The sequence below is a fragment of the Anneissia japonica genome, unplaced genomic scaffold (genome assembly GCF_011630105.1).
Source record: "Anneissia japonica isolate Jap-2015-1 unplaced genomic scaffold, ASM1163010v1 scaffold3032_len512176_cov184, whole genome shotgun sequence".
Taxonomy (NCBI): domain Eukaryota; kingdom Metazoa; phylum Echinodermata; class Crinoidea; order Comatulida; family Comatulidae; genus Anneissia; species Anneissia japonica.
In genome coordinates this window covers 171,348-186,718 of record NW_022688691.1, presented here as the reverse complement: position 1 = coordinate 186,718, position 15,371 = coordinate 171,348, and the positions used below count along the sequence as shown (strand labels likewise).

The window sequence follows — 15,371 nt, the reverse complement described above, 5'->3', positions numbered from 1 at the left end:
ACTATTTTTATTTAATACAAAACAATAATATATAAAATTACAAATAACCACATTTATTGATTGCCAAATTTAAACAACACTATCACTTTCACAGAATTTACTACCGTACATTATTATACATTTCTTTATTATTATATTTCATACCATAATTTTCTATTAAATGTTAATTCATTGAATAGTAAATCGCACGAAGTTTTGAGTTTCCATCATGGGACCGTGGAGTGATTCTGTTGCTGGTCAAATTACTAATGTTTTGGATCAAGTCATTTGTACCGCCAGTGGCAGTACCACAAGCAGAGGTCAGGGAAATTCCCCTACCCTTTCATCAGACAACTCTAGGAGTTGTCGGTCTAAAAATCTGATACAAGAACTTACTGTAGTACATGCAGTTCCTAATAATTATCTAGAACCATAATTTGTAAACCGTAAAATAGCTTCCCCCCCCCACCCCCTTATCTCCACGAGGGGTTTTAGAAGAAGACCCTGACCAGAGACTCTAGGCACAACTTTGGTTCGTATGGGTTAAAGAAATGGTATGTATACTACTGTAATTGTGATATAAACGGCTAGATTACAGTACTCCTAATTTAAAGGATCTGAGAATATTGAAACATTGTGTACAGTGGTGCAACAGCTGGAAATGGCACTATCAGACATGGATTATTTTTATCTCTCTTTGATTTATTTCTAAAAAATTTTATGGAAATGGGGACTGCCACTCAACCCAACAGTACAATCAGCCAGCGAGGATCTTTGGTTAAAATTTAAATACTGTATATCACCAATATTCCTAATTAGTTACTCATGTTTTGACCTGTAAATACAAACACTGATTTTTATGATGTAAAGTACACCACCAGTACAAATTTCAATGGATATTGTTTACTGTAACCCTTTTATAAAGTTAAGCATGCTATTATAAGAATATTTAAGTATAAAGAAGACACAGAGCACTATTTGAAGAAATTATTTTCTAAAGAATTACTTATTTTCTAAAAGGCTTTCAAAATATGCCCATGCTTCAGACTACCATATAGTACTGTAGCTAGTGGAATTAAGTAAAACTGATATTAGTTAACTGAAGTGCCTGTTTAGTGAACATGTGCGTGCATATCTGTATGTGTGTGTGTCTTTGTGTGTGTGCGTGTATACATATATATATATATGTATATGTATATATATATATACTTATGTAACTTGACACACACTTATGACCCGAGGACCTTTTGCCTTACAGAGGACCAAAAACCATTGTCTTCGGTGCACTAGTGCTGGATTTGCGTGTATAACACGTTTCCAGAGTGTCCCTGTAAAGGTCCTCTGCTGGCGGAAAAATTTGAAAATGTGTGACAAGGCGTTATGCGCTTTTATTTGAGTGGCGTTGCACAAATAAATAGCGCCCTCTATGCATAAAACGTTGACCACGTGTGTGGCGGTGTCCATGGCATAAACCTGAGCGAATTTTATGGTTCTCGGCATACTTGGGTGGTCCTCGGTCGGTCCTCTGATGACTGTTTTTAGTCGGGGTCTTCTGGACATAACGTTTACAGGTATGAGTATGTGTGGGGGTGTGTGTGTATGCATATATATGCATATGCTAGATATTTATTTTTTTTATGTCAGAATTTTCTACTACAATTGCAAATTTATTCTAGAATTGTTAAATGAACTTAAAGGCTATTGACAAATTGTGATATTATTACAGGCTCAATATCACAAATCGTATAAAAAAAATATTAAGATGTTAGTGGTTTACATTTACTATACAGAAACAGAGGAAAATGAATGATTGATTTTGATCAAGCAGGAGACAGATGAAGTGATTGGTGGTTATCAACAAGGTTTCACTGGAAACATGCAATCCTACCACAAAATGAGTATTGTTGCACTTAGAGACCAAAAAAAAAAAAAATGAATTTTAACCACCATTTAGTAAACAATGCAACAGATAATTTGCAATTTAATTGGCATTGGCCTATCCAGAAGTGGATATACAGTCTTTAGAATATAAGCATGTTTGAAAATGGAATTTGGAAACTACGTCTCAATATCAAGGCGAGTATCATACCATTAGACCATCGACGTTCCAAGCTATTTTGTTCCTTGCTTGATCAAGAGAGGCAACACGATGTCTCATTCTGTAGTGGAGGGTTGACAAAACATAATATCCATTCTATTTTAAAGTTTTTTTAACAGTACACATTCAGTTTCGAAGGAGATTCATAATATTAGTGTCACTTGTTTCTCAATGAAACCTGTTGTAGCTTTTTTCAGTCTGATAAGTTTAAGACAGAAATGTGATAGAGACAGTAGATAACTAAGAAAGTACAGTATATGATTTCTTTTTGTTTTTTGAAAAAATGTTACCGGCAAACTGTGATCTTGGTAAGAAACACGTCTTTCTCATCCCTATGAAGACAAAAATAAAATTTAGGTATCTTAAAATTCTGCTCGATAATATTTAGTGTACCTTCAAAATTAAAAGATTGTACAGTATATTATCTCTGATGAAGCCTTCTTTCAAAGTATATATAATTAAATTGATGCATTGTCACATTTTAAAAACAAATTTTCATGAGCTAAATTAAAACTCGAAGCAATAGCGGGTAAAGAAGTCTACATATACGGCAGTAATAATACTTCTGTCTTTAGCTTTAACTTTACAGTGATGCACAGAAACTCACATATATATAAACATATAACAGTATACATACACACACACAAATATATGGTAGATGCAATAATTGGTTATGACAGGGTTGAATGGCAAAATCTTTAATGTACCTATCATCTAGAGTGAGTAGGAAGGATAAAAGGAATTGCTTTTAATGAAACTTGTTTTTTAATTCAATATTTTAGGTTTCTATTTTTTCCTTCAGATTTACCAATCATAGTTTAATATTATATATATATATATATATATATATATATACAGTATATATATATATATTAAACATATATTATAACATATATTATATTATGTAATATAATATTAAGTATATCTATTTTATAGATTTATATTTGAGATTTATTATTTAATATTAAACCAACTTATATTAATTATGAAATTGAAGGGGAGAGAAGAAACAATAAAAAATAGGTCTCCACTTAATTAAAGACCATGGCACTCCAAATAAAGACCACTTTTCTGTGGTCCTTAATTCACAAACGTCTTTTACTTTATTAGTTAGAGACAAAAGCTGCTAAAGATCATGGAAACCAAAAGTGGTCTTTAAATGGAGGAAGACCTGTATTTAAAATATAATGTTCACCAAGATAAACTACAGCAGCGAAGATGATGTACTTCCTAAACATTAAAGCTGTCACAGGAAAAAAAAAAAAGTTGATAAATAGTATGAAACAAGGTGGCCTATCCACTAATTATTGCATTTAATAGAAACAACAGGTAAAATACTGAATGACAAAGTCAAGGATAATTTTAATGTTACAGTATTCAAAACTAAAGTGATACAGATTATTTATGATAATTAAATACCTATAGATTGATACTGATAGAATCCTTTTATTAAATTAACATACAAATGAACTGAACACTTCGATCAGACGTTCGTGGTCATCTTCTCACGCAAAGAACGAACACCATATCATTGATTTTTCAGTATAGCTACATAAAAATTATATATGTAATATTAAACACATTATACATAATTTATTTTATTTTTACTTGATATTAGAATCTACCTAAAATAATTATTACATAAATTTTAATTAAATTGCAAGATTATGAATGTTGCAAGGCTATTTCTAAAATCCTTTAACAACAATAATGCAAAGGTATACCGTCTGTGAGGAGCAAGAAAAAAACTTGAAAATTGAAATTTGAATTGCTCAAGTCGGATAATTAGATTCCAATTTTAATTAGAAAATAAAATTTACCTCTCTAATGGAAATGTGGTGAATCGGCATTTGTTTTGGAAGTTATTAAATTCTTATAAAATAAAATATTTAATGTGTTAATGGGGGCGGCCCTCCCCTTTTTTTTGGAAAGAAAGAAAAAAAGAATGAAAAAAAAAGAAGAATTTATTGATTGCCCAAAATGCCTCAAAGGTTATTTCCGGTCATTTAGAAAACAAAAAATTCCCGGGGGAAATGTTTTCTCTTGATACCCCCCACCCAAACATTTTCCAATATCTCTAATTCTGCCCCTGTTACCCCTGTTAATTGAATGCTTTCGATGTTCTTAAATTATATGACAGGCGGTATACCTTTATATCAAATAATGTTAACACCAAATCTAAGAGGGCAGTCTTTCTGTCCAAATCTAAACTTTCCCATGAATCTAGCTCATTCTCACTCAACAGCTTTCCTTAAATCTTAAAGAATTTAGTTTCAAGAATTCTTGAATTGTATTTCTAGAATATCTATGCATTGTATGCGAAATATACACCTAGACACGGACTACAGATATAATATAATTTAAAACAGTTCCAATTAGTTGGTTGTTGTCAATCAACATCTCATTATTACCAATAATAGATCTATTCAACCCCAATATACATTTTTAATTCACATCTTACATGGAGTATATAAAACTACATACTAATCTGAGATAGACACTATATACCACAGTACATGATTCCCAATATACAATTAAGGATCACCTTTTCCCAACAGCTGTTTAAGGTTTACCACAAATTCATGGTTTATAATTCCCATTTTTCAAGGAATTAGTTACTACACTGCATTTTAAGCAAAAACAATTAAACTTAAAGCATTACATTCTAATGGTTATAATGCTACTATCTTGTAGAGAAGTGGATCATTTTTCTTTTTACAACAAGGTAAAAGTATTACCTTCACTGTGGAATGCTATGTTAATTTGCTAGCTTTTATGCCATTTTATAATTTATGCACCCCTGCAATGGAATACCGAAGTGAGCACATCCCACAAGACCACATTCCCACATGTAGACAGTAAATTTTATAGGCCTAGAAAGAAGTTATCGCTTACTATTTAGCAATCATTAAAATGATGGTTTTATATACTTCATTGTTGACTAATGCACTGTTTTTTTTTTAATTTAATAATTTTGGATTGACTTGAATCTCCTTAAAGGTACAACATACATTAAATATCTGTGCTGTAAAATGAAATGACCTTTGAAGTTTTAGTGTATATTTAACTTCTTAGAATGTTATTCTTTTCTTTTTCTTTTTTATTTTGTTATGTTAATTAGACTTACATAGATCAAGAGTATTAACATTCAGCCCTACTGCAGTGGTGGGAGACGGGAAAATGGTAGAAAAATAAGGAGGCCAAGCACAGAGAATAAGTTGTATTTCTACTAATACTCAGTTTCTTACTATTTTTTTTATATACCAGAGTGTATGTTGCTCAGCAAAATTCCATTAGGGCCACTTGGGGAAAATCTACTTTTACTAGCGGAATATGTTCCATAGGTTGGGTCCAGTGCAGAATGCCCTAAATAATTAACATATTTCACTTTCCGAGAGACTTTTTATTATGTAATAATATCCCATAATACCGTTCTACTAAAATTGCTAACCACAACGAGATAGACAACAGCCAACTGTTGATTCAAGCATCGCCCAAATTACTTTTGGTTTTTCAAAATTGAAACAATTTTGTCGAAAATTATTGGTGGGCCTACAAGAGAGTTTGGCCCACTAGAAGGTTAGGCCCACCCAGCTCACCCTGTGCTACCGCCAGTGCTATGTACCTTCATCCCCCTACGTAAAGTGCCATGCCAAGGACACAAGCAAAATGCACAGCGAGGGATTGAAACCCAACCACAAGTTTATTGCCGAGCTGCAACTGCAGCCCAATCTACGCCAATTTCCTATTTTAACTAAAATAAAAGTAAAGTACATTGAAGTCGTCATATTTAATCCCAAAATATTACAGCTGAAAAAACACATGGCCTAGGTTTATAGAAAGAGAAAACCTTCAACCTCTTTAAAAAAAATAGCATAATATCTATTCATTTGTTTTTCACCAAATTTTTTCAAATATTTTAAATAACATGTTTCATCTGTTCATAATTCTCATAGCAACTCTCATTATATTTAATTAAACTGCCATGGTTCTAAATGAAATAAACTTCCCAAGATAGCCGAGAGAAAAATGCCGAAAATTCCAAAGCTGATGAAATAAAAACTACATGCCAAATTGTTATAACATGTGTCAGTAATATAAACAGGTAGCTAGCCCCCTGATAAGTTTGACCATATATTTTACATGACAGTGGAACTACTGAAGGGTTAACATACAGTATGATATGTCCAAGTATTGAAATGTGTCTATACAGTAAGCTGACTCTCTCTGACCATTCTACAATACAAATGATGCGGGGATGATAAAAATGTGCCAAAAACAATTTAAATGTAATACTACTACCAAACTTTATCATTACGCATACGCTAAATAAAATTGGAAACACGATTGACTGCTGCAACGTATGACTTATTTCTACTGCATCAATGATGTTGGAAGCATGACTTATATAGCATTAACTATCTGAATACGTTTTATGCTCTCCTTGAGTCAGTACCGTTTTCTCATTCGGGTGAGAGGATGCACTATCTGGGGCTGGCATTGGTATAGCTACGTTGGATGGGTGATGGTCGTGACTGCCGGGTGTATCCCCACCCTGGTATGAAGATGTACCCGACTTTGGCTGTGTTATAATAGGATCTTCGGAGCCTCGGCTGCCATCCTCCTCGTCGATGACGATGTTGATCTCCTCATCTTCTGGAGGCCTAGGTCCACATCGGCCACAGCAACAATTACAGCAGCAACAGCAACACAAGCAGAAACAACAACCAGTAGCAAGGAAACAACATAAAATCATGCCCTGAAAAACAAAATTACCATTAATTATAATCTGTATAGCTTAACACTTTGACCGCCAAAGACAGAGATCTCAGTCTTTTAAACCCCAACCATTGACCGCCAAAGATGGAGATCTTCGTTTTTTTTAATTTTCTTTTCTTACACGATAGAGGGGGTATGTCTGGATTTCTAGAAAATCTGTACGGTGTTCAAACCGGTCGGGACCAGATATGTTTCGCTATTTCAATGTGACCTATTCCCAGTAACTTAATATTGCATGGCGATACAAAAACACGATTATCTCATTGTAGGAATATGCGTAAAACCCCAAAAGTGAGACACATTCATTTTACTGTTACAGGGTTATAAATTGTGATTTAAATAAATTGTTTTGTGTAAAGGTGAGATGTTTGTCGTTCTTTTAATGTATAATACCTATCAATTGGATCAGGTCAGCACTCTTAGCGAGCTTTGGTCAAATTCGCTAAAAAGGCTAGTGGTGGTCGATACTATTTTTCAAACACAGTTGGCGGTGAAAGTTTTAAGAGTAGCACTGCATGTTAAGAGTAGCACTGCATTTTTGAAAGTGATTAAATTCATCAAAATTCCCAATGTTACGTTTAATACTTTTATGCCGACTTGCAACAGCACGTAATCACAACATTTGATCACTCTGATGCGTCATGAAAAATGTTCAAATACTCATCCAACATGTTAAATAACTTCCTAATTTATGAATTTGATGTACAGTAGACTTGAATGCTTTCACCACGTCACAGTAGTCACTTCGGAGTGCATACCTCCACCCTGTGCATACCTCCACCCTGTGCATGAATACCGTACAATACGCAGACCGTGTATGACGGGCGTTTACATTATTTTCAACAAGGTGCCCTAATACTAAACGATACGCAGGCCATATTTTGTTTTATGCTCAGGGTGAAAAAATAGACTTTTCTTGACCTTTGACCTTTTTCCCCACACTTAATTTGAACATCTCTACCTTCGGTTATGTACTATTTCACTGAATTTTATTATCAATTCATTAGTTTTCATGTAATTTTGCTAAAGCCAGAGAGGCTTAACAGGGGTAATAACAGCACAACCCCATAAATTTAAAAAATGTCTTACCCTGAAACATTTACTATTCATCATAAAGTATAAATCAACATTTTCTTCGCCGATTTGTTCAGCAATATATAATCCCATTGAACCATACTCGTCGTATATCCTCCTTTTCCTCTCATCGCTGAGAACTTTATTTGCATGGTTGATTTCTTTGAACTGTAACAATATAAATATAATTACTGTAAATAACAATTTAAATATATAATAAAAGTAAAAACCGTATTAGAAATAATAGCATGAAATACAAATGAAATAAGTACAGTAGCATGTATTGTTTAAAAGACAAGCTTTCGCAAGCTTTAATTAATTATACTGATTGAAAATATGAATGATTTGTGTCTACTGGGCTAAGAATTAACTATAAGGCCCCACCCACTCTTGACCGTCACCCTCAATACACTGTACACAATAAAGTAACACATGATCAGATATAGTGTGATACGGTGATACCACAAAAGGCAAATGGACCGTCGCACACGATCGGTCCCTAAATTAATTTCCATAGTAAAAATTCTTAAAAAGTGGCTAACAAGCCAAGCGGCAGGGTGCTGTAGCGCCCTAGTGTATTGGAGAAGGAAGGGGTGGCAGACGGGAAAAGGAATTTCCAAGGAGTTGTCGGTGCACGGAGCGAGGTAATTACAATCCGCAACGAGAAAAGGGGTCCGATTATGATTCCACACGAGGAAATGCAATAGGTTTAAATTATTACGCCGACCGAGTGACACCAATTGGGGTGTACCTACGCCCCTTGACACAAAGAGTTTTTCCGCTGGTGTCGGAAAATTTATTTCTCTTTAAACATAATTGTATAATAAAATGTAAAAATGAGCACAACTACATTTGTAATAAATAAATTTAAAGAGGTAGAAAAGATTTTATTACATTTATACTGTATGTACTACAATATATACAGAAAGTGAAATTTGAATATTACCTATCTATATGCAAAGATTAAATTGTTATTAAAGAGGACTTCCTGAATGTGCTATCTTCCAAAATGTTTGTGTTTGTAGTTTATACAGTATCTGTAATCAAAAGTTTGTATGCTTTGCGTATGTATACTGGCCACAGGTCACGTTGTGTGTGAGCTACAGTAATATTCATGGCAATGTCAATCAAATATTTGTATTAAATCTTCCACCAGGCATATGTGGTATTCATCTTAAGATTACTTGTTTAACTTATTACTTGTATAGCGCCTTTTCAGTTACGAAACGCTGATTACATCCTTATCATCATCAAACGTGAATATTACTAATGTACTTTTTCAGGGAAAAGGAGTGATAACATATTAGACATGTTTTTGAATATTCTTAATGACATGACCATGAAATGGGTATCTGATAGACATTTTAGATTGGAATTTATCTGTGTGGAATTACTACACATGGAGGAATAGTCTATTTATTTATTCCTCAATGCACAAACATACACACACTTGCAAGTGATCTTGGAAATATGCTGATTGGTTCACATAAAAAAAATTATTAATTTATTATTGTTAAGGCAAGCCTTTTTAGTACTTTGTTTATAGCGAACATATTTTTTTAAAGATCATACTGTAGGAGGGTGGAAAAAAATATGATTTTCTTTTATTTCCTTATTTCACAAAATTACTTTATAATTTTGAAATTACTTTTCTTTATACAGTATATGTATTTCAATTTGATTTTTTATAAATTAGATTTAAGTTTCTTCATTTTCTTTGTATCTTCTTGCAAAAAACGGGTCTTGTGAAAAACACCATTATGGTGATACAAGTTTTTTCTGTTTTAAAATAAAGTTGTTATTATTAAGTCTCATTTTCATTGTTTTATTTTTTTTAATTTTTTTTTTTTTTTTGTGGGAGGGTGTGCTAAGTGACCAAAAATAACATTTAATTTTTATTAAAAATCACTACTATTTTCTAAAACATGATATAAAAAAAGTCTCGCCTAAATGTCAAAAATGTTGTTAATACAAAAAATATACTTAACCTTTTCTGAAGCTTCTGGATTTCCTAAGTTTTTATCTGGATGATGTTTCAATGCTAACTGTAAATAATACATAAAAGATAATAAATAACAATATGTATGAATAACATTTAACTCTATATTAATTGGCAATCTTTGAATGCTCTACATTCAAACAATCAGAAGCAAAGTTTATGAGTATGTTCACACACACGGCGTAACTGGCGTAACATACACCTTCGTGTGTGAACTACTGTATGCAGTGGCAGTATTAACGGCACCTGTAGACCCCAGATTAAATGCCTTGGATCTAATGCCAGTGATGCTTGAATGATTTTGACCTCAGGTCAAGTGATTGACTATCATGATTTGCTTTACAGTAAACAAGCAATACTCAGAAAGGAAAGCACAAGACCAAAGTATTGTTTGGATAAGTCTATTCTAATGGCCAAAACTAAAACTGAGGTGGAAGACTATCTACAGTAACTCAGCGACCTCATTGGACTCTGGGACAATCCTGAATTTCAGGACCAAATTAAGGTCAGAAATTTGGAAAATCCAGCATGGCAATAAGTAAAGTTGTCTAGGCCCTACACCAATTTATTTTATATATTTGACCAAAACCAAACTAGGGGCGGATCGAGGATTTGAAAGAGGGGGGTTCAAAATGTTTCCAAAAAACCCCAAAAAAGAAAGGGGGATACGGGGGTTGTCCCCTGGGAAAATTTTGATTCTTCGAATGCTGGATCAGTTCTTCAAAACTCAAGGGGTTTACCCCTCTTGAAAAAGGTCAGATAATTTTTATCTCATTCTTTAGGCCTATACATAGAGAAAAAAAATCAAAGATATAGGAAATATATTATTATATTCCAACAATATTAAATAGTTAAATATGTAGTCTTTCTTCCATGGATCGATGAACCGATAGGCCTGAAGAACGCACTTTGGTACATAGATTATCACGACGTCGAACCAAAAACAGTGTGTATAATTTATTTAATTTTTGGTTATATCTAACAGTTGGGCTCAGCCCAAACTATGCCTAGGTAGGTTGCCATTTGTACGCCAGGACCCAGTAGTAGTATTTTGTTATGTTTCTTCATCTGAACACCCTGAGCACCCCAGGATCTGAAGCACAGTTTCCATGTCTGGCATTATACACCTCATGAGCTACACTTTCTTTAATAAAATGATGTAAAAACAGCAAAAGAAAAACAATCACTGTGGCTGTTTCGTAATAGTCTTCACATTTACTGAAAGAGGCTCTCACTTTCTGTTTCTTTAAAGCCAGCATATAGAGAACGCCGTTCGTGTGAACACTTCAGAATTTTTATATCGGTGGATTAGCTTACGCCTTGCAAACATACCCCAAGTATGCATAAACAGCATACGAGGCAATTCTCATCAGGAAAGAGGAAAATCAAAATGAATATTAAAAAGATTAGATTTTTCCAAGTTTTTTGGGGGGAAATAGTGAAAATAAGTACAATTTTCACTTAGAATTCCAAGAAAATACATATGTATGTAATAGGAAGGAGAATAGAATTACAGTTAGCTTAATGAAATATAATACTGTACTCTTTTCTTCAATGTAGGCAGGGGTCGCTAGTTTCCTGTAAGCCACAGGATTCTCCTAGATATGGTCTAAAAATCCTCCCAAAGCTGACCGACCTCCTGCTATGCAAATCAGAATGTGCTTGGGCAGCTCATTTTAAAGCTAGTCTCACTGAAAACCTTAACTTCGGATCCATGACATTACAAACATAAATATAACAAACAAAAATAATAAAATTGTTAAATATAGAAATAACTTGGTTAAGTACAACACCTTTCTATATGCCTTCTTAATTTCATCTGGTGTGGCAGTCTTCTCCACATTGAGAATTGCATACAGTGATTCACCAGATGTACTACAAGAAAAAAAAAAGAGAAACTAGAAATTGCAAATTGCAAGTGAAGTGCTGCGAAGTACAACTGCATATAAATGTTCTTCGAACAAAATTATTTATGCGAGTCAAGTGAAAATAATGAATAATAAAAATATAAAAAAATAATATGAGACACGACCCATTGTCTATATTAGAACACTTGTCATTGGGTAACAAAGTCGTAATTTTTCATTTTTGTTAAAAATTGTCTAAGTGGTTTAGGTTTTTTTAATAAAGTTTCAAAAATGTCTATGTATGTGGAAAATGTAGTTGATTTACCAAAGGTTATAATTTTTATTTTGAAGACTGCATGGTCTAGGAAGTGTACATTTTTTATGGGGCAAGTTTCCAAGGGCGGGTTTTCTAGGGGCGAGTTGACTGCCAAAGAGTGTTGCCAAAGTGCGAGCCAGCGTGTTATTTGATCACAAGTGCGAGACCGCAAGTGTGAGCCAGCGAGCCATGACGTCACGACAATAGATACGGGACGTTACTTGAGTTGTGCGAGGTATCGGCTGTGAGTTGTGGAGTACAATTCAAAAAACAAATATAGGTCTAATAATGAATTATTGTGATGTTAAATAGACAATGTTAGCTATCAAGGAGCGACGTTGTTTTTCATTGGGACCTTCGTCCCTTCAAGGCTAGGCCCATACCATCCTAGCTAGTCTAGGCCTAGAGTAGGATAAGGCTAGCGCAACATGTGGACGTTGGTACGTGTTGGTCTACAAACGTCGCCTAAAATATTGATTTTACCCGGCAGAACGAAAGAAGGAAACTCCGCTTTTCAGTCGTCTTAGGCCCTTGTTTTTTGACAAACAATGACTTTCAGAGGTCAAATTGCTGTCAAGAATATGAATTGGCTGCTTCGCAGCAATTACAATGACTTCATCAGTTCAGATTTTTTTTGTTATATATTTTATGAATTTGTTATACTATTTTATATATTTCTATATTTTAAAAATTATTATAAGGAGTAAGTCATAGTAAAGGTGCTTGCCGCCTATGGGCTCACATGCTTCACTTTTGTATTTTTATAAAGTGAGAAGTTTCTTAGAAAAAAAAAATAATAATAATTACTATATTTATTAATGGGTGACTCTTTCCAGCTTAGCTAATATTCAGATGCCCTCATAAATAAACAAAATCAAAATAAGTAGCATGCTTCCTAAACCAAGTTAAGGCCAAAAACAATACATTCTTTTGTTGGCCACTTTTTGGGAAAATACAAACCAATAATGTAGAAGTACAGAAAAATACAAGAAAAGACCATTTTAAAATCTATGAAGAGCAAAATGACTGCTTAACACTATCGCATCGCCTACCGCCCAGTATAAAATAGGCCTATACCAGCCTTTATAGCTCATTAAAAAAATATTTTTCATTGTAAATTAAATAAACAACCAAACCTTAATTTCGGTCAGTCAGGTATGGCCAACACAATAATTTTTTCATTATTTGGCCTATTATACAGGGCTTAGGTAGGGAGATGTTTATTAGTTGTGAGAAAAAAAAAATCATGTGCTGTCACAGGCTTTGAACCTAGGACCCTGGGATTTAGAGGTAAGCAGCTTAACCAATAAACTATCTCCACTACATTAGTTTTTGAACTGTCAACCTAGCCAGTAGAATGATGGCAAAAAATTAGCATAGCGACTCCCAAACAAAAACAATGGTTAATTAATCAGTGGATGACTGAATGTTGACATGTCAGATGCACTTCAAAATTTCCAAAACTATCCATTTTTCATTTTGTTTACTCCAGCTGGGCATACAGTACACTTTTTACCCGCCAATTTGTAATGATCCTAGAAGATAAGAAAAAAAAAACTGCATTCTCACATGGCTTGACATGCCGAGCCATAATGAAGAAAATAGTCCCAATAAACAGAGATGGAATCATTGTCAAAAACACATTAAAACAGTCAACAATTACGTTGTATTTTTATCTTTTTTATCATAATGCCCTCCCAGTTTCTTTGGTTTGTCGGTTACGTCTGGATGAATTATTGATATGTGGGTGCATTCAACCCGAGTCAAGCTGAAAAGTGCACAAGAAACAACAGTTCTGCTACAATAGTATTTACTGTTTCATTACAAGAAGTAAATTGAAAAACACTTTAGTCTTACCACAATGGCGAAATGATTTTGGAAAAAGAACTTTTAAATATCATTCTGTTAAATTATGGAATAATCTCTCATCAGACCTTCATAGCAATATTCATTGTATTAATGTAGTTTAAGATAATACCCTGGACCTCAGGGAAGAACAGCGTAACAATACTGACTGAGTATCCAGAATAAAGAAAGATTTCTATTCTATTGTTATTTAATACTAAAGCTTCTATTTTAATACCAGAATTTTAAAAAAAAAGGCTTGCATGGCTGAAAATTAACTTCCAAACCATAGTGGCCAGCAGGGCCAGTAAGAAAAAATTGAAACTGGCCCTTCCACAGTTATGGTCCTATTTTTTTACGGTCTGAAATATAATTTTACCAAAAAAACAAAATCAATAAAATAGGCTCCCTATGCCCTATACTGCCTTCTGTATTATGTTTATTCATAAATTATCCACATGGAATTCGGTTATACGGAAATGTGTGGTGCTGTACTTTTGTACAGTAAGAAGGTGCTTTTTTTAAGAAAACACATGACCCATCATGCATCTTCACTGGATTTTTACACATTCCACCATCTTTAACTGCCAGATCATAACCAGCAAGATGACATTGGTTTAATAATTTGATATTATTAGATTATAATATACTACTACTGTAAGTAAACTGTACAATTAATTATACAGAGGTAATCTCAGAGGTCAAAGGTAAATGGTTTTGTAAGTCATAGAAACATCGTTGAAACCACCGTCTTTTCACATTTTTCATGTTTTTTCATGGAAAAAAAGATCATTATTATTTTGAGAGGGTTGCCAGGCGGACAATACCCAAGAAATGTTTTATCGCAATAGATGCTAATTTTAAGTTCAGGGCTTGTGCAAATCAGAATTCTATGTCACGATTTACAGCAATATATTGACAATAATTGCGAGCATACAAACATATGTTATTGGAACATAAATTGCTGTTGGTATTGCATACCAGATTAACTTCCAACAATGAACTATCCATGACATAATAAACAATCAGATTACATAATTTTACAGTGCCTAGTGTCCAAATAGTGTGAAACAGGATTCTTTACACAACACCAGAGCAGTGCAGGTCCTTTTGAAGTTACAAACCTATTCCTTCTTGAAACTGTCAAGTTTCTTCCTTCTCCAATAAAAGAAGTGAAATACAGTGAATTGCACTCCCTACAAACTATCAGTGTATTACTGTATGTAATTACTTTTAAATGGCTGTTAAAATTAGATTTGCATTAATGTATAACAACCAACTATTTGTAGAGCAGGGGTGGGCATTAAAGTTGGTCGGAGGACCAAAGTGAATTTTTGATTTAACACCAAAGGTCGTACCCAAATTTTGATGGTTCCAGTGTGTTTCCAAAAAACCTTCATGCACTGCTTTTATATAGTACCACTTTATTCTCAG

General features: G+C 33.7%; 2 protein-coding genes across 4 annotated transcripts in view; one reads left to right on the top strand and one right to left on the bottom strand.

Moving 5' to 3' along the window:
* Nucleotides 1–37: 37 nt before the first annotated feature.
* The window catches only part of LOC117122719 (dnaJ homolog subfamily C member 5-like), a 30,095-nt gene continuing 14,761 nt past the window's right edge, over nucleotides 38–15,371 (bottom strand). Inside the window, exons 2-6 of one of the 3 annotated variants that reach the window (XM_033268430.1) lie at nucleotides 11,723–11,804; nucleotides 9,919–9,975; nucleotides 7,946–8,098; nucleotides 6,534–6,836; nucleotides 38–2,409 (exon numbers count right to left, since the gene is read on the bottom strand). In XM_033268430.1, coding sequence (XP_033124321.1) covers nucleotides 2,404–2,409; nucleotides 6,534–6,836; nucleotides 7,946–8,098; nucleotides 9,919–9,975; nucleotides 11,723–11,804 — 601 coding nt within the window. In that variant the 3' untranslated portion in view covers nucleotides 38–2,403. Of the gene's footprint in view, nucleotides 2,410–3,354; nucleotides 6,837–7,945; nucleotides 8,099–9,918; nucleotides 9,976–11,722; nucleotides 11,805–15,371 lie in introns of those variants that run through there. The other 2 variants (XM_033268423.1, XM_033268415.1) reach the window with 2 other exon arrangements.
* The window catches only part of LOC117122683 (endoribonuclease Dicer homolog 3a-like), a 29,409-nt gene continuing 24,020 nt past the window's right edge, over nucleotides 9,983–15,371 (top strand). Inside the window, exon 1 of the mRNA XM_033268368.1 lies at nucleotides 9,983–10,434. The gene's annotated coding sequence lies outside the window, so the exon portion shown is untranslated. The remainder of the gene's footprint in view (nucleotides 10,435–15,371) is intronic.